Source organism: Hyperoodon ampullatus (genome assembly GCF_949752795.1).
Source record: "Hyperoodon ampullatus genome assembly, chromosome: 1".
Taxonomy (NCBI): Eukaryota; Metazoa; Chordata; class Mammalia; order Artiodactyla; family Ziphiidae; genus Hyperoodon; species Hyperoodon ampullatus.
In genome coordinates, this window is record NC_136914.1 from 102,605,579 (window position 1) to 102,631,913 (window position 26,335).

Consider the following 26,335-nt stretch of genomic DNA (forward strand, 5'->3'; position numbering starts at 1 on the left):
ATATAGGAAATTGAACTACTGACATAAGACATTTGATATTTCTCAATAACATTGAACAATAAAGAAAAAAATTAAATTACTATCAAAATAATATGTAAAATTCAAGTGATTTAAATGTTACAACTTTTTAAAATATTTACTTTTTAGAATTCAGATATTCGAAATGGTCTTAAGCAAATAGTTATGAAATATTTAATGCAGTAAGAACATCTCATTCAAGGATCAGTCCCTTGCAAACATATTGGATGCTATTTACCATTAGTTATATCAGTAATTTCTACTTTTCATTTACCTCAAGTTTATTACTCTAAATTCAGCTAGATTCTACCATTTTGTATTTTTACTCAAGCAAAAATACTGTTGTTTGTGAATTTCTGGAGCATAATAGGCAACTATCCTTTATCAAGTTTGATTTAGTGAGTTTATATACTGCTTTCTGTATATGAGATAAGATCACTTATTTTTTCTTACAATATAAATGGAATCATTGCTGATTTCCTATGCATATAAGAACTGAATTTCTTCAGATAAATCTTATGTTTCTTTTGTGCCCACAAAGACATCTGGATACTCATCAGAAGTGTAAAAATCCCAACTAGAAGAAAAAAGAAATAATTGTTCTTTATTTCTTATTTTTATTATGGATATAGCAAGCTATATTAGAAAAAGTATCATATATAGTTCTTAAAATATTTCTCATGTTACATAGTTCTCTGTCAATTTTCTTTACTCATGTATATTGCCTAGCATCATATACCTTCAATCAATATTTATTACATAGCTGAATAAACATAAAAAGTATATAGAGATCAAAACAAATCTGTTTTTTACATCCCACTGCCACAAAATACTCCCAAATAAGGAATTTTTTAAAATCTCCTAGAATTTCTCGATAATAGTTTCTCATATGTGTATAAAATACTTCTACATACACATACACACATACGACAAGCAACATTAATTTTAATCCACATTTTTTGTACAGTGAAACAAAGAATTGATGAAAAAGATATAACACATATCCCTTTAGTACATGCATTTCATTACAATTTAACTTCCTTGTGTGTTAAAATGACCAGCATTCAAGATTACACACTCATGCTCCCAGCTTTCCCTTCACAGATGCATATGAACACTTGAAGACACAGTACATGCAAGTCTGTGCACTTGCACAAGAGAGAGTTTTAAATGAAGTGTATTATTATTATTACCACTTCTTTTTAACAAAAACTTGTTGCTTAATAAATATATTTGGACTACATTTTCTAGCTTGGATTAAGCCACAGTTATATAGAGATGCATAGTAAATAATGTTCCAATATATTTTAATACTGCTAAAAAAATCCAAAATAAAAATAAAGGCAAAAAATCCCTTTACAAACTTGCCTAATTTTAGTACTATAGCAATCTGTTCTCAGAAACCACTCCTCCTAAAAGTGTATCTACTTCAATTAAATGTCAGTAAACATAGATCTCACCTGGCAATGTTTGCGTCATGACTGTGAAACTAATCCATGATCCAATCTGTTAGATTAAAACATAAATTAAGAAATATTGATAGTCAGTCTAGAAATTTGTTCACCTGTGACATTAAATAGGTAATTTAAAAACTAAACAGTAGGAAAATTCTAAGTAGAAATAAATTTACTAAAGACAATAATTTCATTGTTAAATATAACAAAGTTATTAAACAATCCCATAAAGAAATTCATAAGAAAATGAGAAATTATTCCAAAATTTTTGATAAAAAATAAAATCCTGAAGCTTCTCAAGACATTTTGTATGATGATTATAAAATTTTCTTTAAATCTAGATAAATATATGCACATATATTCTATATTCTGCAGGGAAAATTGTGGTTGAACTATTCCAGTTTCCTATGCCTATAACTTAAATTGAAATCTATATCATCATCTATATCTCTGGCTATACCTATATCTACAGACAAAACATATACACATATTATCATATATATATATTAATCTATAATACATGTAAGTACATAAACACGTATTTAGTATATTATCAAATAAAGTTCAGTTATTTGCATACATAGCTAGCATACCTCATAGGTGTAGTTAGGACATGAAACCAGGAAAAACATCCACGTAAAGGGGTTATAGTTTGGACTTGGAAAACAGGCATTATTTCCTTTTAAAAAGGAGAGTAAAATGTCAATGATGTTACATATTGCAAATTTGATGACATATTTATTGTATAATTCTAAATTCCCTAGAACAACTATATACCACATGAAATGTCATCATATATTTATAGAAACCTATTTCACAAATTACTCAGAAGAGACCCAGTTTCAAATGTTATAACCTTTTGACTGAAATAGAATCCCTATCATTTTCTGACCATGTCTACAGCTATGTTGCTGTAGCATTACAGAATACCACCATAATAATCAATTGTTTAAGTTTTAAAATCAAACATATAGAGATATTACTTTATCAAAGTGGAGCAGCAGTATTGCATACTGAGATTCATAAATGTGTTTTCACAATTGCATGCCTCTTCCTATTCTCCTTTTAGTGTCAAAGAATATATTTTTGGTTGAGATTATTAAATACCTCAAACCTCTTTCTATTAAATTAGTGAAAATCCAAAGGGAAGTTCATAACTATGTCATTTATATCAGAAAAGTATGAAAATCGCTCATAAGAGGATTACAGTGAATATCAGTATAGTTAATATTCAGAAATACCATATAAATTATTTCTGCTCAGTTATTCAGGATTGTTATTTACAACTCTCATTATACTTAGCATATTGTCACTTGATTTTTCTTAGTTACTTTTTGACTTTCAAATTTTTTTGAGAAATATTTTGGATAACAAATTTATAATGATTTCAAGTTGAACTTTGAGCTGTGACATTTTAAAAGTAAATATGAATTATAAAATTACTGTTTATTCTCCATAGCAAGATTTAATCAGATAACACGTCAACTAATCTCTTTTAGTTGTAATTCTAAAGTCATAATGAAATGTCAGTATGTTGTTTTCAAAATTGTAACTATTGTTGAACTATCAAAGTGAAAAATATATTAGGCAATGTGCAGATTTCATGCATTGCTCATTTCAAGATAAGGATAAATATGTATGCCATTTAATAGTACAGATTCTCTTGGTAACATTTATGTAAACACCTTTGTGTAGCATCCATATATTCGTCAAAAGAAAGATAATTGAGGAACCCACCCACGTTATAGTAACTGACTTTCAGGTGCAGAATGTGCACACAAGGTAATTTGGGTTAAAGCCAGTTTATGACTGTTCAATTCCTGGAGGTAGTGGAATGATCAGAATCCACAAACACACATTTCTTCCAGATGTGGTTTGCAGATTAAATAACCAATGTGTCTTGTGACACAGAAAAACCTAGTTTTCTTTCCCAGTTTTTGGACTTAAACTAGTTGTAAGACACTAAACTCATTGATGGAAGAACAGTCTGGGACCCCAGGGAGAAAGACAGCAACATGGAAATAACTGTATATATATATAAGGATTCTCACAATCATTCATTAAAATAACTTCACTAAACTATCTACGGTCATCTGTCTGGGGAACTGTATACTAGTGAGAGTAGACTATCCCTACATTTTAAGGACTGCTAAACACAGTCCACTGCTTCATAGGGGTTATTTCCCCAGACACTGAATGAATAGTTGGAATATACATACTTTGCATAATCCCATTGTGCATTGATTTATTGGCCTTTGGGGCAAGAGCCAGTAGGGAAATCCAAGTGGAAGCCTCTGAAATTGCACTCATTCTTTTGTAAATATAAACAATCTGCATCCCAATGAGAGATTAGTGCTCCATTTAAGATCAAAAGTATGCTTGTATGATATTCTCCATTATATCTCCATTTAATTCACTTCTTTAGGTCCTGCAGAAGCCAGATGTATTTTGGAGGGTGACAGTGGAGTACTGGAAACTTGATCACACATTATCCACCATTGCAGTTTATTACTAGATATAATATCTTTACTAAAGCATATTAACCCAAACTTGGGTCTATGGATATAGCCACTGAATTGACAAATGTATTTTCCATCTCTAGTAGAAAGGGAGGCCAGAATAGTTTACTTTTTTAAAAAAATGGGCAATAGCATAGAGTTTCAGTTTGTTTGTTTGTTTGTTTTCTATAACTGTTTAATACTCCCACCCTTTGCTATAAAATAACTGAAGAAGACCCAGGTTGGTTGTGCATCTCACTGAAAATCACTAGATCAATAACATTATGCTATTCATACTGAATGAGTAAGAAGTGGCTAGTATGTTGGTGGCCTACTAAGACATGTGTGGTCCAAAGAAGGGGGGTTGTGAATAAACACTACAAAGATTTAGGGACCAAATGATTGTGGGGCATCCTTTCCAAAACAGAGAAAATGTGTGGCAACTTGAAACCCGTATCATTAAGAAGGAAGCAAAATGCCTTGTAGACCTCTTCTAGTTTGGCAGGTATCATATTATACACCAGGGAAATCTCCTCTGAACTGCACACCATGGGGCACAAAAAGCCATGAAAGTTTAGTAGGGCACAAGGCAGAAAATTGCAGCAGGTTCAAGTTTTAGTGCAAGCACTCCTGCACTTGGACTTATAATCAGGTAGACTCTACATATTAAATTTATCAGTGGTGGAAAATGTTAATGTGTGGAACTTATGGTTAGCCCCAATGGAATAATCACAATCCTGAACCTTGGTATTCTAGAGCAGGCCATGGCTTTGTAGCACAGAATTATATCTATTTGACAAGATAGTCCTTGAATGCTTTTGAATCCTGGTATAATTAAGACTCTACTCTAGGGACACCAAGTGACCATGTGGTCCTAACTGAGCACTATAAGCTGAGTTCTGTTAGATGTACCAAGTCATAAGTTTAGGTAAGACTAATAATAATTCATTGTAAGATAGAAGTGATATATTCAGAATGAAACATAAATAGGCAATAGGATAAAAACAAGCTGCATTACCAGGCATCCAGACATGTCACACACCACTGTTGAGCCAACATGTCTCCTAACTCACATGCATGAAAACTTTAGGTATCCCTTCAGGCCAGCTGAAAAGGAGGAAGACCTTGAGCTTAGTTCAGGGCTGAGTTGGCTGGCATGTGGGAGGAAGCCAAAAATGCAAAGCAGCTACAATAGAGTCACATTTAGGGGTCACACCCTAAAAGACAGTAGTGAGGGGTAAATTCTCCCATTGGTCAGAGTCTCTGTAGTTGAACAAAATACATCCAACCTACAATATACATAAAATAACAGGCAGTGTCAAATGGACAAATTAGTAAGGAATGCAAGACTGCCCATGAATATGAGTGGCTATGAAATATGAAGATATATGTACCACATGTTAATGCCCCAAAGGGAGCATCAATGATGGAAGAGACAATAAAAATCAGGTAGAAAATTTGACTTAGTCAGTCACTGTCAGCCTGTTTCTGTAATGGATTACTTATTGCTAGTATGGGTGCATGAATGGAGTATGGTGGCAGGGATGGAAGCTATACTTAGCCTCAATAGCATGAGCTCCCACTTACCAGGGCAGATATAACTACTGCTGCTACCAAGTGTCCAAACTGCCACCAATAAAGAACACCAGTAAGACCGTAACAAGGCACCATTCTGCACAGATATGATGTAGTAACCTGATGGCAAGGTGATTTATTGAACACCTTCTATTTTGAAAGAGGCAGAAATTCATATTTGCAGGAAAAGACATAATCTGTGAATGGATTTCCCTTTCCTTCCTTTGGGTCCTGAGTCAGTCCTGTTATCTGAGGATTTACACAGTATTTGATCAATTAACACTCTCTTCCACAATACACTATTTTTTTGTTGTTTGTTTGTTTTAACATCTTTATTGGAGTATAATTGCTTTACAATGGTGTGTTAGTTTCTGCTTTATAACAAAGTGAATCAGCTATACATACACATATAGCCCCATATCTCCTCCTTCTTGCGTCTCCCTCCCACCCTCCCTATCCCACTGTTCTAGGTGGTCACAAAGCACCGAGCTGATATCCCTGTGCTATGCGTCTGCTTCCCACTAGCTATCTATTTTACATTTGGTAGTATATATAAGTCCATGCCACTCTCTCACTTCGTCCCAGCTTACACTTCCCCCTCCCCGTGTCCTCAAGTCCATTCTCTACATCTGCATCTTTATTCCTGTCCTGCCCCTAGGTTCTTCATAACCAGTTTTTTAAATTCCATATATATGTGTTAGCATATGGTATTTGGTTTTTTCTTTCTGACTTACTTCACTCTGTATGACAGACTCTAGGTCCATCCACAATACACTGTTACTTTAAGAAATCCATTTTTCATAAAGGAGGTACAGAAGTGGGCCCATAACCAAAGGAACAATTTCTCATATCAAATGCAGCATCATCAAAAAGTTGCCAACCTGATGGATTAATTGGCTAATCTGTTGAAGGCACAGTTGAAATGCTGACTTAGGGGCAAAGTACACTTTTAAATCTATAAGATAAGGTTTACAGTTGAATGGTAATCTACCCATGTCCCATGACAGGAAATTCCCCACTTGGAAACAAGGATCTTAAAACCTGAAACCCCAGTGTTGTGGGGAATGAATCACTACTCTTGGCAGAGTAATTGATCCTGATCATGAAAAGGAGGTAAACCTGCTATTATACAGTGGGGTAAGAAGAGTATATTTTGCCTCTAGTATTTGGACATCTCTGGTATTCCCTTGACCCATGGACAGGGGCCACATCCATATCCTGATAAGGACCCTCAAGTGAGGATCCATGTCATACCACAGATAATCCCTGAGATGTTAAATGTGTCCGTTGAGAGTGAAGGGAATCTAGAAGTTTGTGGATGAGGAAAATGGTGCAAATCAGTTGTTAGACCAAGGCCATGTGCAGCAGTGGAGGCTGTGTAATTTCCCACTAATATGTCTCTTTTAAATTTCTGCTGGTAGCAGAAAGCTTTCACATACCCTCTGAAAAGATGACCTTGACAAAATAGAACTGCCTTATCCTAGATAATTTCCCCATTTCCAGGGAGCCCCAAATCCAACCTACCTTTTCTCTAGTCATTCCAACTTAGGGTAACTCAGAAGGGTTATCCTAGTTTCAGATAACCCTAGAGAAATGACTGAGGCCACCCTTCAGACATCACAACTCAGTGTCCTACTAGGCACAATTCTTCCCTTTTTTAAAGTACTTTGTAATAAGCATTTTAAAAATGTGTTCTATATCAAATTGTGTTTTCTGGGGAACACATTTTGTGACATCTTGCCTAAACAGTCAATATAAAATGGTCCCCCAATCCATAATTCATGCCTAAAGCATATCTAAGGTACAGATATTACTACAAACTTCAATTAATATGTAAGTGGGGAAGTAAAAATCCAAGAGCAACAGAGACTCATTTAGAGCTGACACAGGAACTGAGAGTTGGATAAGGATTTTATGTAAGGAAAAAGAGTGCACTGTGTATGTAGATATCAAGAATCCATGATCAGAAGAAGAGGGTTTACTCTGAGAAAAGGTCTGAGACCTGAGGTTATCAGGACACTGGATACATTGAACTGAAATGAAATGCTTTGAGAGTAGTGAGTCTGGAGGTTTTCATATTAGAAGGCACTGCTTCTAAGAAAGGAGAAAATGCTTTGAAGGCTTAGAGCGGAAGGGAAAGAAGGTAGTATTTCTGGGAATTAAGGAATTTAGAAAACAAAGGAGTGTATAGAGGATCAAAAGACACAATGAAACACCCCATCCCCTCCAGAGCACACTTTATTCTTTAGAGACTCCACTTCAAACACCCCATCTGTAAAAACATTTGTTATTTCTCTTCAGCGACAATCTACACATTTAAAATGAACATAAGTGGATAAATATTCACATAAGGCTTCTATATGAAAAAAGCCAGAATTTTTCCAACTGATAAAAATAACTCCCCCCAAAATTAAAACAGAGAACAATTTTAACGCACAGAAGCATTTGCAGATAATAAAGAACATAACCGTTAAGAAATCCCAGAACTCAAAATAGGTATGGACAAAACAGGAACAAAAAAATAGTTGAGGGCTTCCCTGGTAGAACAGTGGTTGAATCTGCCTGCCATTGCAGGAGACACGGGTTCGAGCTGTGGTCTGGGAAGATCCCACATGCTGCGGAGCAACTAGGCCCGTGAGCCACAATTGCTAAGCCTACGCGTCTGGAGCCTGTGGTCCGCAACGAGAGGCCATGATAGTGAGAGGCCCGCACACCGCGATGAAGAGTGGCCCCCGCTTGGCACAACTAGAGAAAGCCCTCACACAGAAACGAAGGCCCAATACAGCGAAAATAAATAAATTAATTAATAAAAACACCTTCCCCCAACATCTTCTAAAAAAAAAAATAATTGATTCTTCTTAAGAATTAAATTGTAGAAAAAGAAAAATATCACATTACTAATATGGTACATATTTCAGTTTGCCTAAGGGTAGAATGTTCAGTAGAATAGGGGATATTAAGTAGATGAACAAAAACAGTGAAAAAAAAAACAAACAAAAAGCTAAAACCAGAAAGTGATAGATATATAAAATAGAGGCAGATGTAACATGTATGTAATGTAACCCCACCCTCTCCTCACAGTCCACAATGTAACAAACCAAATTTTCAACTATAATACAAGAAAACTTTCTAGAATTAAAAAAAAAAAAAGACATGAGTCAACCTACTAGAAGATTACATCATGTCTCTGGGAAAACTGATCTGGAATTATCAAATCTAAGACATATCCTACAAAACTCTGTACAAAATTAATAGACTTCAGTGATAAAGAAAAAGTATTCTGAGTCTAGAAGCAAAAGACCAAGCCAATTTAATCAAGTAGGGAAGATTAGATTGGCTTCTGACTTGGCAAGAGCAACATACAAAGCAAGGTAAAGGGTGGAGTAAAAGCATACACACACACATAGAAAAGTCTTTCTCGGGGCTTCCCTGGTGGCGCAGTGGTTGAGAGTCTGCCTGCCGATGCAGGGGACACGGGTTCGTGCCCTGGTTTGGGAGTATCCCACATGCCGCGGAGCAACTGGGCCCGTGAGCCAAAATTGCTGAGCCTGCGCTTCTGGAGCCTGTGCTCCGCAACGGGAGAGGCCGCGATAGTGAGAGGCCTGCACACCGCGATGAAGAGTGGCCCCCGCTCTCCACAGCTAGAGAAAGCCCTCGCACAGAAACGAAGACCCAACACAGCCAAAAATAAATAAATAAATAAAGCAAACAGTCAACAAGTAAAAATAAACACTATTAAAAAAAAAAAAAAAAGAAAAGTCTTTCTCACATAAACATTTCCAAAGTTTGACTTTGCAAACATTATGATTTAAAATTTTCATTTTCAAATAATGACTGCATATTCCAGATAGATGAAGAAACTTGAGCAAAGTCACATTGTTAGAGGGTCAGGGTCAAGACTAAAAGTTGTGATATTCATAACTTTGACAATGTTAGCATCTTTATAAAATTGTATTGTGTTCTGCTTCTATACTTAAAAAAATCAGACTATCAGAAGTTTTTCATCTGCGCTTCACATACTTCCAAAGAGAAATCAGTAGATCTATGAATTTGGATTAGATAAAAATGGCATTTAACCTCTTAATAAAATGTAAGATTTACTTCAATACAAATGCAGAAACAAAAACACAATATTATTTGCATTATTCTGTTATTTTTTTTCAGGCAGAGATATTTTCAAATAATATTACAGTTGTTTTAGATTTCCATATATATAATTTATGGTCATCAATATGGTACTGATCAAAGTGTTATGTAATGTAGGAATCAAAACATTTATGTTATTATATATTATATCACAGCTTTTTATGTGTTCACAAATATTCTAATATAATACATTTCTTTTGTAATTTTATGTATTATGGGAAAAAATATTCTGGAAAGTGTTTCATATATTTCCCCAGCCTGCCAGAACTGTTCAAAACAAGAAAATGTTAACAAATTCAGGTAGATATTAAAACAAACTTGAAGAGACAGACACAACTTTATATTTGCAACTAGATTGATAAAAACATGAAATCCAAATGTTGACCACTGCTATTGAAAATTATGGTTAAATTATGTACAATGTACAGTAAGCCATTGTGAATCCCTGCCTATAATTTAACCTGAATGAGAGTATTGATTTACCAAAAATAAATTATATAGACACTGTAAATTTTTTCAAATCTTTTGGCAAACTAGTAAACTCAAAATGTTCTCCCAAACATTGCTATTTCACTGCCATTGAATTTGTCAGATAAAATTCACTTTTATTAGAAAAAGTTTAAGAAGTCATTTGAAATACAGTAGGATTGTAACATACTCTGCAAATTAGATTAAGAATTGAAAGTTAAGCTAAGAAATGTGGATATTCATCAAAGGATTTCATACTTCTTTACTTCTTAATCATGTTTGTTTCTTCATATATTTAAATGAGAGAGAGAGAGAGATTGTGTGTGTGTGTATGTATGTGTTTGTACATGCACACTTTAGAGAAACCATAATTAGGGAATATAATATAGTTCAAATATTTTGAAAACTTAGGTATAAAAGGGCAATAATTGGGGAATACTAATCTTAAGTGTTTCCAACTATTGCTTTAAAAAATAATAATTAGCATAATTCACTCTAGAGGAGATTAGAAAAAGTGACTAACCTGTGTGATTGGGATGAGCCAACAGTACATTGATGAAATGATTTCCAGCTTCACAAATCTGCAAAACATTTCAACCTTTTCAGTGTGATATACTTGGGTCTCTTTTAAAAATACATTTTTAGATATACAAATATCCACGTAATATATTGATTCTAAAGATCCAAAAATATACTGTTACTCTAACTGTAAGAAGAAGAAATTTTGTATTTTAACAATGAAAGAAGCTGTTGTGGACATATGTAGAATCAAAGGAATGAGTTACATTGAGGTAGAGATTTTGAAGGTATTGTTGATCACTTTTGATAGTTATGTACAAATTGCCTTGTTAATCAGGTCCTGTTGATTATCTGCTTTGTATTTGTTACAATAGGTAAATTTTCACAGCATGAAGAGACAAGCCATATCACTGAAGATATATTTGGCATAGGTTTATATATTCCAGGTTTACTAACACAGTAGCAACCCTTCCACTGCAAGGGTAGTAGTATGGTTCCTGGCTTGTTTCAGCTCAGTTTAGAAAATATATTGTAAGCAGTACTACCCCACAAAGTCACTTGTTGCTTGTCTGTCACCTGACCTCTTAATCATGTACACTCCACTAGTTGTCCCTGTTTGGTAGACCATTATGACCCTCTAAGAAGCTTCAGGGTTAACAATATCTCCTGGGCTAATACTGTTTGAATTTGCAACATGTAGCCTCTGAAGGTAGGACGGTTTCCTTTGTCTGTCATATACACCTTACCTGATTCAATGCAAAGTATGTATTCAATATATAAATACTACATTATTAATAGCAGGTTATGCTATCCAAAATATAAGCAACCCACAGATATTACCAAAATTGCTTTAGTTGTGAAGAACAAGATGGTCTAGATTTTAAAATTGCTATCGCACAACAGTATGAATATACATAACACTACTGAACTGTACGCTAAAAATGGTTAAGATAGTAAATGTTATGCTATTTTTCTCTTTACCACAATTAAAAGTAAAAGAAGCCACTAGGTAAAGTGTTTTAAGTGAGAAAGAACATTAGAATGGTAAATGATAAAAATTCTAATAGACTTGTACCTGGATGCATATGGGTGGCTTAAAGTAAATTTTTAAATATTCATTTGTGCTTGATTTTATAAAAACTTTATTGACTACTTGTTGCTTCACACTAGCATTCATTTGAAAAAATGATTCAATAGTCCACTCTCTTCTTCAGAGTTATCATTCAGTGGATAAATAAGAAATATGAAATTTTCAGCTAACAGAATTGAAAAAAATCACACTTTTTACATGGAAAAAATCATCATTTAAAAAATGTTTTGAATCAGAATGTAATGAAAACATTTTTACTTCTTTCAGCACGCTTTGTACTCTCAGTTCGTTGAGATTACAATTTTATTTTTAATCAGTACACCTAAACATGTAACAATGTACAATGTGGGGAATGTTAAATTTTAATAAACCACAAAGCACTTTGGTTAATATATTAGAAGTGACATATCATGCAGCACATTGTACTCCACAGATTTTTCTGAAAATATTCCTGATTAAGTTCCACTGTTTTCAGGTTGAAAGATATTATTGGATCAGAATATATAAAATTTCAGCAGTAAGATTCTTATTGTTTACTACTAGGCACAGTAGCCCCTCCCCCTTATCTGCAGTTTCACTTTCTGTGGTTTCAGTTACCCACAGTCAGTTGAGGTCCAAAAATATTAAATGGAAAATTACAGAAATTAATTTATATGTTTTAAATTGCCCTCCATCCTAAGCAGCATGATGAAATCTCCGGCCATTCTAATCTGTTCTGACATTCTCTTGCTGTGCTTAATTTATAAATTAAACTTAGCCATAGGTATGTATGTTAAGAAAAAATACATGATATGTATAGGGTTCAGTACTATATGAGGTTTCAGACATTCAATGAGAGCCTTGGAATGTATCCCCCACAGATAAGGGGAGATGACTGTATTGTGCCTCAGTCATAGCATGTTGGCATTGTGGCAAAGGTGCCAGTGGCCAATGACCATAACAAAGGTTCCAGAGAGACCAACTTGCAGGGAGATATATATCTTGCTCTTCCTAACAAGTTTCATCATGTTAAGCATTCTCTGCTTTAAATAGTGAAAGTGATGTGTCTATATAAAAACAAACAACAGCAGACAAATGCCCTAATACAGAATTTGTAGCCATCAATCAAGTAGTCAGGCTGTCATATTATCAAAGTAAAATACTTTTAGTTTCCACAGCAAAAACAAGTAACCTTTATTCTGTGATCTCATAATATTTTTAGAGGATGACCATAATCTATCTTTTTTCTGCATATGTTATCCCTACATTTTTATATGCATTATTATTAATTATTGGCAGTTCTAATATCTTATAACTTTATTATTTAAGCAATGTGATAATCATTTTACTAATTTATATGAAACAGAATGTGCTAAAATGTTTCTAACACTCTAAAGCTTGAGTTTTGGCTATTTTTTCTCTATAATAATGATAATAACAATAATTATAATTTGGTTATATTTATTTTACCTTAATAAATATTTCAAGAATAAGGAAAATCTAGGCTAAATATATAATTACAAAAAGTTTCACCTGTAAAATATATCAACTCTTCTGATCTTGGGAAGTTAGTTTCTTTTTTTTTTTTTTTTCTTTTTGGAGAGTTAGTTTCTACTTTAAGGGATAAGGTATATCACATACACTGAAATACTATTTGATAATATAAGCCAATATGATACTGTCTCAGCATTCATTAAGTCATAACTTATGATAATTTATATTACTATGATCATAAAATTATAGAACTTTATTCTAATTCCTAATCTCTACTCTTTTATTATGAAACCCACTTATATGTGATTCCATTTTTTAAAAAAGGATAATATACATGTGTTTCAGAGGAAATATATTCAGTATATTAATTATTGGTTTAACAGAAAGTACATGAATACCAACCTATGATTTTTTGTTAAGACAATTTTTTTTAGAGCAGTGTGAAGTACACAGCAAAATTGAGGAGAAGTTACAGAGATTTCTTACAGACTCCCTGCCAATACATGCATAACCTCCTTCATTATCAACACCAACCACCAGACTGGTACATTTGTTACATTTGATGAACCTACATTGACACATCATTATCAACCGATGTGCACAGTTTACATTACAGTTTGCTTGGTGTTATACATTCTATGTTTGGACAAATGTATGACATTTATCTATCATTATGGTATCATACAGAGTATCGTCACTGCCCTAAAAATCCTCTGTATTCCTCCTGTTCATCCTTCTCCCTCCAACTTCTGGAAACCACTGATTTTTTTTTTTTTTTTACTGTCACCAGAGCTTTGGCTATTCCAGTATATCATAGAGTTGGAATCATACAGTATATAAGCTTTTTAGATTGGTTTAAATATACATTTAAGGTTTCTCCCTGATTTTTTCATGGATTGATAGCTCATTTTCTTTTTAACACTGAATACTATCCCATTGTCTGGATATACCACAGTTTATTTATCCATTCACCTACTGAAGGATATCTTTACTGCTTCCAAATTTTGCCAATTATAAATAAAGCTGCTATAAACATCCCTGTACAAGGTTTTGTATAGACATACATTTTCAGCTCCTCTGGGTAATACTAAGGAGCATAATTGTTGGATCACATGGTAAGAGTAAGTTTAATTTTGTAAGAAATGTCAGTCTTTTTAAAATGGCAGTGCCATTCGCATCAGTGGTGAGTGATAGTTCTCATTGCTCCACATCCTCACCAGCATTTGGTGTCATCAGTGTTTTGGACTTTGGCTATTCTATAGGTGTATAGTGGTATCCTGTTGTCTTAATTTTCATTTCCCTGATGACAAATGATGTGGAGCATCTTTTCGTATGTTTATTTGCCATCTGTATATCTTCTTCTGTGAAGTATTGGTTAAGGTCTTGGTCAATGTTTTAATCAAGTTGTTTGTCTTATTGTTGAGTTTTAAGAGGTTTTTTTTTTTTAATATGTTGGATAACAATATTTCATCAGACATGTCTTTTCAACTTATTTTCCCAGTCTATGCTTGTCTTCTCATTCTCTTGACATTGTCTTTGCAAAGCAGTGTTACATTTTAATAAATTAACTTACCACTTATTGCTTTCATGGATTGTGTTTTGGTGTTTTATCTAAAAAGTCATTGCTATACCTAAAGTCATCTAGGTTTTCTTCTATGTTATCTTCTAAGGATGTTATAGTTTTGTGTTTCACATTTAGGTCTGTGATCCATTTTCAGTCAATTTTTGTGTTGAGTGTAAGTTCTAGGTCTAGATTTTTTTTTTTTTTTTTGGCATGTGAATGTCTAGTCATTTCAGCACCACTTATGACTGTCTTTGCTCCATTGTATTTTCTTTGCTTTAACCAATATACTTTTGAAAGTGAAAAACTGAAGGATTTTAACTAAAATTTCATACATCATATTTATATTATTATATGATATGAATGATAAAATTTACTAGTTCTTTTAGTAATTTATTTTTTGCATGAGACTAATATTTTATTGCCTAAACTTTGCTATAGGAGAGGATATTTTCACTCATAAATTGCACCTCGAAGTCTGATTTTGGAATTGACTTAATGTTTAAAAATAGTTTATTTTATTTCTCTGATCCATCTCATTACCACAATTTTGGGGATATCTGAATTTTTTTAATCCATAGAGCTTTCATGAAGTATTGTATAACATAAGAGTGTGCACATATAACATAACAATATAGTATAAGAATAGCAGTAGAATTTTAAAATAGAGTAGAATTTTTAAAATAAATATTATTTTTTTAATAAATATATACTATGTAGTTAATTATTGTTAAAACACTTGTCATTATTTTGGGGATTCTTTTATATTAGCTTTGATATTATATATTTATATATAATTTATAATTATATTTTTTGATAATTATATATCAAGATGACAATTTTTATGGTTATAGTAACTGCTGATTTTATTTTAAATCACTACTATAATTAGGAGTAAGTCAGTTTTAGCTGAAAAACAACAATAATTAAATTATAATGAAATAGCAAAATATAATATGTATTAATTTTATATCATTAATTTCTTAAAACTAGTTTTCTAAATAAGTTATTTAAGAAGAAGTGAGTTCAAATTTAGGTATAAATGTTGATTCCTATTTATGTTATTATTTATGTCAGATATTTCAGGGGCTTTAAGAAGAAGCGAAAACGATGAGAAAACAAAGAGTCCTAGATTTCAAGTCTGCAGTAAGGAGTAAATGTAAATCATTTTATTGGTATCTCTCAAGAGTTGGCAGAGGATCCAAAAAAAATTGTCATGACCAAATCTGAGCAAACTGCTGAAAATATTTAACTTTGGTTCATCTTTTTCCCCCTCATTCATCTCATCCACAAATACTAAATACTCACAAGCACTTCACTAGCGTTTCTGTGGTTTCCACAGCAGGGCCCCACTCTCCTCCACCCTTATTAAAAGCTATGATATATCATTCCCAGAATCCTCTCCCCTAATCAAAAATTATTGTGCTATTTACAATGTCCTTTTCAGCTAAATTCTATAAGAGCAGGTGTGACTTCTTGATAAGAGCCTAATTTATTATTTCTCCAAGAGTATTTGCATTTTAATAATGAGAAAACAAACTCAACCTAAATGAGTGAATAACTAATTGTGAAAATTAAGACACAGAGGTAAAACCACGGAGAAAAATTAATGTCACCACTTTTCAAACCATGTCTTATGCATTATTATCTATTCCTCCCATTTTGTACATTATTGAAGACAGTAAGAAAAGCAAGAAAGAAATTTCTTTTCTGATGTAATGCTCAATGTACAAAGAATTGACAATCAATTGCTTCTGGAGAGCAAAAATAAAGTTGAAAGAAAGAGTGGATAAAGGAAACGGGATTATTATTTATGTAAAATATATATTGTTTTGCAATGGTAATTTTGGTGTTTTGTGGGTGAAGTTGGGTTCAGAGGATAATTAGGGGGGTCATAGAAATATGAAGAGCCTGGATTATAGTGTCTCAACAATATTTGCAGCAGAAAATCAAAATTACATCTAAAAGTTTTGTAGAGAGATATTCTAAAGTGCTTATAGAGTTGCATATATTTGATTTTCCATATTTGATTTTTTTCCTTGTAGATTTTGTGATACCAGAATATATTCAAGGGTGGTAAATTGTGTTGAAAGTCAAAAAGAATTTATACAAAAGGAGGGGTGATAAAATACTTCTTAGAACATAGTTTAAACATGTCAAAACTCACCAAAATCAAAGATTTTCCACAAAGAATCATTACCTAATTTTGGAATATATTATGTACACATTGTGAAGTGTCTTGTTTTGCTTGACATATTTTGTTTAGTGTATTAGGGAACTCAGAATATTAGTAGAAAGAAAATGGAGGGAGTAGAAGAAAAAGTTATAATTGTTAATGGTTAGTCCGCAAAAGGGATGATTCATCCATTAATAATTAAGAATTAACTGTAATCATATTCAACACAGTTCTAACATATTATCTTCTTACCAAGTGGTAATCTGGCTCTACAGAAGCTAAACCAACTTTAATGAATAATACTTTTCTTCTTCTGTGTTGAAAGAGTGTATAGATCAATAAATGAAGAACATGAAGTTTTCCAAACATAACATTTTATTAACAAAAACATTAGCACTTGCAAATAAGATACACATTTTCTGGTTGAATTTTATATTATACAAGATTGACCCACGAATTTCCCCTTTGTTTCTTCTATATAATTGATTCTACTATATACTGGTAATTTTAATATAAAATAATTTGTAATAGATTGGACTTAAAAACAGTTAGCTTATTTTTTCTAAACTCTTTGCACATATGTATTTGTGATAAACTTGAAACTCACACATATGTTTTCAGTTATTATGAATGAAAAATTTAACCTTGAACTATAGGGTGTTATGTTCATAAAAATATGATAGGAATCTTCAATTTAGGTGATTATATACAAGCTCAATAAACTCACTAGTTGTTATATTCTATATTAGAATCAATTTCCTAAAATTTATATCTTACTATCATATTTTATTAGTAAAAGTTCAATGCGTCTTGCCTACATTAAGAAGTTCCAGGATTAGCAGGCCTTTTTATTTTATTTACTTATTTTTATTCTTTTCCATTATAGTTTATTACAAGATATTGAATATATTTCCCTATGCTATACATTAGGGCCTTGTAGTTTATCTATTTTGTACACAGTAGCCTGCATCTGCCAATCCCAAGCTCCTAATTTATCCCTTCCCCCACCCCACTCTCCCCTTTTGTAACCATAAGTTTGTTTTCTATGTCTGTGAGTCTGTTTCCATTTTGTATCATATTTTAGATTTCACATAAAAGTGATATCATATGATATTTGTCTTTCTCTAACTTACTTCACTTAGTATGATAATCTCTAGGTCCATCCATGTTGCTGCAAATGGCACTATTTTATTTTTAATGACTGAGTGATATTCCATTATATATACCACATCTTTGTTATCCATTCACCTGTCAATAGACACTTAGGTTGCTTCCATGTCTTAGCTATTGTAAATAGTGCCACTGTGAACATTGGGTGCATGTATCTTTTCAAATCAGATTTTTCTCCAGATACATGCGCAGGAGTGGCATTGTTGGATCATATGGTACCTCTATTTTTAGTTTTTTAAGGAACCTCCATACTGTTTTCCATAGTGGCTGCACTAATTTACATTCCTACCAACAGTGTAGGAGGATTCTCTTTTCTCCACACCCTCTTCAACATTTGTTATTTGTAGACTTTTGAATGATTGTCATTCTGAGTGGTGTGAGGTGATACATAATTGTAGTTTTCATTTGCATTTCTTTAATAATTAGCATTGTTGAGCATCTTTTCATGTGCTTATTGGCCATCCGTATGTCTTCTTTGGAGAAATGTCTATTTAGGTCTTCTCCCCATTTTTTGATTGGGTTGTTTTTTGTTTTTGTTGTTGTTATTGAGTTGTATGAGCTGTTTGTATATCTTGGAAATTAAGCCCTTGTCTGTTGCATTGTTTGCAAATACTTTCTCCCAATACATAGGTTGCCTTTTCATTTCTTTATAGTTTCCTTTGCTGTACAAAAGCCTATAAGTTTGATTAGGTCCTATTTGTTCATTCTTGCTTTTATTTCTACTGCCTTGGGAGACTGACCTAAGAAAACTTTGCTATGAATTATGTCAGAGAATCTTTTGCCTATGTTCTCTTCTAGGAGTCTTATGGTGTCATGTCTTATATTTAAGTGTTAAAGCCATTTTGAGTTTATTTTTGTGTGTGGTGTGAGGGAGTGTTCTAACTACAATGATTTACATGACGCTGTCCAGCTTTCCCAACACCAGTTGCCAAAGAGACTTTCTTTTCTCTATTATACATTCTTTCCTCCTTTGTCAAAGATTAATTGACTGTAGGTGTGGGAGCTTATTTCTGGGCTCTTTGTCCTGTTCCATTGATCTGTATGTCTGTTTTTGTGCCAGTACCATGCTGCTTTGATTACTGTAGCTTTGTAGTCTTGTCTGAAGTCTGGGGGGGTTATGCTAGAAGGCCTTTTATATTTGTCATCACAATTTACAATTTTAACAGGGTCACAGTGGAACTTATGTTGCTTTGAAATGTGGAATTAAAGTTATTACATTTACCTAGTACGTCTGTAATGGACATAGTCTATGCTACTATTAATTGGTATTTGTGTAGTTTGGTGCCTTGGCTCAAATAAGACAGCAACTTTGATAAAGTTTTCCTATTTGCCTAATTCTTCTTGTTATTATTTAACAAATGTTTTCCAGTTGATAATGTATAAAATAGCACTGACTAATAAAGGCATGTATAAGGAGGAAGAATTAGTAAATTACTATGTTAATAAAAAGGACAGAGTTTTTAAAAATCTTTAGGGGAAAGTGTACATAGCAAACTATTAGAATTTTGATTATTTCCAATTATGTGTCTTTTCCCTTTTTAAGAAAAATAGTATAACTCTTATGACATATAGTGTTTCAAGAAGTTAAAATTTTTCTTTCACACCAGAGCCATGGATTTATAACCATATCACATTTGAGAAAAGGGAAAAAATCAGAGTATTGTATAAAATGGGAGCTGTGTAAATATTTACAATGAAATAAATAACAGTAAATGAGTTGCCAAAAAAAGTAGGAGATAAGGAGGAAAAATAAAACAATCAGATATTAATCTAAATACATATCTGAATAAATAACAAGTGTGGGGTTATTATTTTGTTCACTCATCAATTTATTCTTCCATTTGCTCACATTTACTGAGTAGTTAATACACAGAGAACATTAGACTTGGTTCCACATAGGTTAACAATGAAGGCATCAAAATAACTGAATTGCAAGATTGCTGACTATAAACAATATACACACATGGAAAAGTAAAAGGCAGTGATATATTTACAAACTATTTGCTTTAAAATTCTAAATAAAATAATTTGTAATTTATTCAAGCAAGTGGTGATTACACTTGTAAAATACTAGGTGTTAAAAAGATAAAAGCATAACCTGCCCCTCTCACAGCCAACACAGTAGTGGATGTTATTAACTAAATTATTAATTCTATATACATATATATCTATGTATATATACACACACATACACATAGAGGTTCATATGAGAGCTTTTTATGAAGTGTAGTGTATAATTTGTTCCTTCTATGAAATGGTGGTGTATAAGTTGTTCAATACAGACTTCACAAAGGATCTTGTCATATATGTGAATCATGGGTGTTTATCAATGTATCAGTGACAGGAATAATGAGAGTTAATCTATCAAGGGCAAGAATGAGGGAAAACATGACTAAAGAATGAAATCATGGAGTTATATGGCATGTGGAGCTAAATATATATCTAATAAAATAATTCATTTCAGAAATAATAAAGACTATTTTGTAGTCAGATTGATCTGTATCAGATTCAGACAATGCATATGTGAAGTTAAATAGAATGATCTAAAGAACTGGACTGAGGACAAATAGTATAGAGCCCTGTTTCATTCACAAAAGTAGACTTTGTTTTCATTCAGAATTACTTAACAATTATCCCAAAGTTTTCTGCATAATCATCAGGTAGACTTGTAAAACGTTCTGCTCTTAGCAGTTTGTAAGTTGGTAAATGTGCAGACAATTGGAAGAATTACTAAGTTTAATTTTTCCCCAACATTTTACTATATTTCAAATAATTCTAATCATCCTTTATAGATGAGTAGAACATTTTGATGAAAAGATTTAGAGAGCTAATGACTTGACTATGGGAAGTTATTTGATTTATTTAATGTAATGCCATTATGCATATAATATAAAAATAAATCATATTTTCTACATGACAAATCCTTAAATGCAATCTATTTTAATGCTTAATAATGTCACAAATAGAGCATGAATAGCAAATTATATAAATAATACATACCAGAAAAGTGATAGCAGATACTGTGACTTGCCGGTTTCCAAATGCTAGAAAGCAGAAGAAGATGTTATGTAAACACTCATTTTCTGGATTGGCAAACTATAGATATAATTCAGGAAAGGCTTATTGGATATCACTACCCTCTAATAAAAAGTACTATGTGATATGTGATATGTACTCTCTGACCTTTTGGAATGATACTTTTGCAATCTAAAGAGATGACAATATTTTGCTTTCTATGTATACTTTTCTTCCAGTGATGTAATGATATTTAGAATATAAATGGAGTCTATTTATAATTTTTATTATTAAACTCTTTGAAAGCAGATTTAATTTACCTTGTCATTTTAAAAGCATATTAGTATGACCTAGTGTGTAATTGCACTCAATAATATCTCTTCTTTTTTAATGTTCAACAATAAAAAGAAAATACTAATAATAGTAATTGTTATTTTTGCATTGATGTTTTGCAAGAGGCAATATTTTAAGTGTTTTATATATTTTCATCATAAAAACAAACACATGAAGCAAATATTATTGTTCTCACCTTACAGTAAAAATTTATACTTTATATAACTTGCCAAATCATATAAAGAGTAATGAACAAAATGGAATTTGAAAGAGAGTTCTAAATTCACCTTGTTTATAGTGGAGGATTTGGAATATACAAAAATAATGAGGGCTTCCCTGGTGGCGCAGCGGTTGAGAGTCCACCTGCCGATTCAGGGGACGCGGGTTCGTGCCCCGGTCCGGGAGGATCCTACATGCCGCGGAGCGGCTGGGCCCATGAGCCATGGCCGCTGAGCCTGTGCGTCCGGACCCTGTGCTCCACAATGGGAGAGGCCACAGCAGTGAGAAGCCCATGTACCGCAAAAAATAAAAAATAAAAAAATGAAAAATAAAATTATCTAATAAGCTCATTATCTGTATTAACAGTTGCATTTCTTCTAGTTTTATGTAAATTGCATTTATTTATATAAACACATCCACAAATAAAAATTAATGTAATTACTCATTTTGAATCTTGGGTTTTTTATGTAAGAATATATTTAAAACTTTTACGATATTATTAAATATTCGTGGTCAAAGGTATGATAGAAACTACATCACAATGTATAATGTGACTAGTCTTAAAACGTTAAATATTATCCAATTGCTGCATAATTAGAATTACTTTAATTTTATAAATAATAGACAGTACTGTTTCAAACATCTTTCCATATAAATCTTTTATTTAAGTTCTATTTCCTTGGGCTAGAAACTTAAGAGGGTAATATAGTTAAATTTTATATAAGTATTTATGCATGGATATATGTAAAACATGTACATGTATTGGATGTTTTGTTTTTATAAAGTGCATATATATTATTATAAAATAAAATATATTAATGGAGACATTTTTGAAAGAGATAAAAGTGTAAAGGGAAAACAAAATTCATCCATGGAAAACCAGTTAATATTCAGATTTTTCCCTTTGGAAATATACATATTTGTTATACACTTTTACCATACTTGATAGAATTATTTTATAATCACTTATTCCCTTAATATTATGTTATACACATTTTGCCATATAATTAAACATTTTTCTCTAGCTAAATCATAATAATTAGCTTGTATTCATCCCTAGAGACCATAATTTTTAAAAATTTGTATCTACTACTAGACTAAACTTCACTAATTCAACACTAGTTTTTAGAAATTTATATGGCAGAGTGTGTGACTGTGGATAAATAAACACAAATGCAACCCTTATCTTAATAGAAATTATTTTCTGACAAGGAAACAAATACTCATCACATGCTAACAAATGGAAGTATGCAACTTTAATGTGTTACTTAGAAGGATCTATGCAATATTTAATATAAGAGCTAAAAAGAAGGATTTGTTGTAATCAGGGAGATCAGGGAGAACTTTGAGTACATGACTGAACTTTTATCTAAAAAAATGAATAGATATTAACACAGGGATGAGAGGGTTCAGAACATTTCATGCATCAAGACTGTGAAGATATGCCTTTTTCATTTTTTAGTGAGAAAAAATAATGATGTGATAAAAAGTTATTGGGCCAAAGAGTGTAATTTTAAAGTATTTTTATATTTATTTCCAAAAAAAGTTACAAATAATATAATTTGAAACAAACTTTCTAGAAAAAATATTGGAAAGCATTAAAACTTTCTATAATGTTTTTATAATTTGTATAATATTTCACATTTAGATAGGCAAAAATATAGGTCATTTTTCCTTGACTGCTTTTGATACTAAATATTTTTGTATTAAACTTCCTGAACATATGCATTCCAGTTTATGGTTAATGGAATATTCCTGCCATTGGGCAGTCCAATTATGATAATATATTTTTTCTTATTTATTTTAAATATTGTTCAAGTATGTAAAGTGACCTCCCTAATGGTATATGCGTTGGAAATACATACCATATGTTGTTTTTCATTTAAGTACTTTGTGTGTGTAAATGTGCAGATGCTATTTATTTTGTGCAGTCAGATCTGTTGAGAATAGGGCTATAAAAAATGTGAAACTGTTAGTGCAGAGAATACAGAAAGAGGTGGGAAAAAAACCCAGTTGATGTAAAGGGCAAAGCACAATGTAAATTATGACAACATAAAAATAACGGAAAATTAATTATCATATCTGTAGTAAGGACAAAATATCCTGAATTAAACACTTGAGTATGTAAGTCAAAAGAACATATACAAAGTGAAAGCACAGAAAAATATGATGAAAAAATTAAGCACGCATAAAAAATACAACCACTGTTTCTTTCTTTCTTCTAATTGTGAGGATGAAATGAAGGAAGATTACATTGTAAGCATTCAGGTTTTAAAGAAAATTTTCAAGGGAAATAATTTAAAAATTGGCTCAACTATTCTACAACTCTTAATACCTGAACTTAATGCAGCATATAGTTTGAGTACAGTGTTTTAATATAAAGGAATTTTTAACTTGTTTAATTAGTATGTTTGTTTCATTTTCCTTAAATATGATTATTTAATAAGATTATAACTACTTGGCTAAAAAAGCTTTGATGTGTACTGTTTACTCTTTTGTCACTTTGTCATAGTCTTTTCTGTAATATTAGTATTTTTACTTTTAGATTCAATAGTTATTTAGGAATAGGTTTTTAAGTATCTAGTTTTAAAATTTTTGTTTAAAAATTTTTTGAACTTATCTATGTTTTCAGGTTTAGTTCATCTCATCTAAAGATAATGAAGTTTGTACCGTTTTTTTGGATTCCACATATAAGCCTATTTACAAAACATAAGTAGAGTCACAGATGTAGAAAACATACTTATGGTTACCTAGGGGGAATGGGGGGAGGGATAAATTGGGAGATTGGGATTGATATATATACACTACTATATGTAAAATACATAACTAATAAGAACATACTGTATAGCACAGGGAATTCTACTCAATACTCTGTAATGACCTATAAGGGAATAGAATCTAAAAAAGTGTGGATACAGGTATATGTATAACTGATTCACTTTGCTGCACAGCAGAAACTAACACAACATTGTAAATCAACTATACTTCAATAAAATTAATTAAAAAAGTAAAGATAGAGTAGTTTGTACTAGTTCTACTTTGAAGGAACAGCATTGGATTTTTACAACCTAATATATAATCAAAATTTTTAATCTATAAATTCTAATCAAAGAGTTATAAAAGGGGAAGAACAATCTTTAAAAATCTTAGGCAGAGATAATGAATGCAAGGATCAAACTTTTTGTAGCATTTATGCAGAAAAGTGAAATTCTAAGGAAAAAATAAAATCTAACAAATGTCATAATCACATGACAAATTAGATCCCATTATTTGCCTGAAATGTGGGCTAATTATCCTAGCCCCCCCCACCCACTATTGCTATAGACTGAATGGTGCCTCCCAACATTTAGATGTTGAAACCACAACCTTCAATATAATGGTGTTTAGAGATGGGGCTTTTGGGAAGTAATTAAGTTTAGATGAGGTCATGAGGTTAGGGTCCTTTTGATGGGAATTAGTGTCCTTAATAGAAGAGATGCCAGAGAGCTTGCTTTCTCTCTCTCCACTATGTGAGCACACAGTGAGAAGGGAGCAATCTGCAAGTCAGGAAGAGAGCCCCCACCAGGGAACCCAATCTGCCAGCACCTTGATCTTGGACTTCCCAGACTCCACAATTGTTCCAGTTATTTGCTGGTTGTGAGTGAACTGAATAAGAGATGTGCAGTTATCAACCACCATCAGATGTCACTGACCATGATGTGCATCCGTTATTTATAGAGTGATATGTGGACTAAAGAGCTAGCTGCAAAGTTTGTACTCTGTGCAATTGCAATTAGCATATGTGGTAACTGAATTTGAAGCATGGTTTTAGGGGCTGGTATTATTTAAATAAACCATAAAAACTGAAATCCATGCATATCAGAGCCATGCAAAGCATGCGGTGCCTGTACATGATATTCACTCTCCACTTGGAATAGGTATTGTAATGCTCTATATATTTTCACATTATTTGAGTCCTCCTTACATCATATTCATTTAAGAGTCTTAAGCACAGTAAAATTAAACTTTCAGAGCCTTATTTTCCTAATATATAGTGGGGAATATTAACACCTACATAATAATATTGTTTCCAATTACAAAAGAAATAGCAATTTTACAGTTCTTGACAAACAATAAGTGTTCCATAAATATTTTGCATATATTAACACAGTTAACCTCTATTATTTTGTATCAATATATGAATGTAGCATTTTTCAGAGGCTCCTCTTTTTAAACATACTATGGATAAAAAATATTTAAAAAAATTTTTCTGTTCATATTCTAAAGTTAGAAGGCACATCTTCTGTTAAAATATTTTTAAAAATCAGTTAGAGTTTTGTGAGATCAGGGAATTTTCTCCTTCAGTATTCATAGTTAATTTGTTAGTATTTAGAAGAGTTAAAGTTCTGAACATTGCAATCATTTACTGTGATTGCTGAATTAGATTTGCTGATTTTGGCAAAAACCCTGAATAATATAATTCTCTGTGTCATTGCTTCAAGAAAAGATATTAATTTATTTTAATGTCTTTAAGTTTTATGTTATTTTATAAAATCTAAAATAAAGCTTGAATACATCATTTATATCCATTTATTTTCAAACTTTATAAACTAGAAATAGACCACAAAAAATAACTCTCAG

At 32.1% G+C, this 26,335-nt stretch overlaps 1 protein-coding gene across 1 annotated transcript in view; it reads right to left on the reverse strand.

Annotated features, from left to right (window-relative positions):
- Positions 1-467: 467 nt before the first annotated feature.
- The window catches only part of TECRL (trans-2,3-enoyl-CoA reductase like), a gene marked incomplete at both ends in the record, with an annotated part of 98,252 nt that continues 72,384 nt past the window's right edge, over positions 468-26,335 (reverse strand). The window contains 5 exons of the mRNA XM_079722044.1: positions 468-595; positions 1,479-1,524; positions 2,066-2,151; positions 10,683-10,740; positions 21,149-21,192. Coding sequence (XP_079578170.1) covers positions 468-595; positions 1,479-1,524; positions 2,066-2,151; positions 10,683-10,740; positions 21,149-21,192 — 362 coding nt within the window. The remainder of the gene's footprint in view (positions 596-1,478; positions 1,525-2,065; positions 2,152-10,682; positions 10,741-21,148; positions 21,193-26,335) is intronic.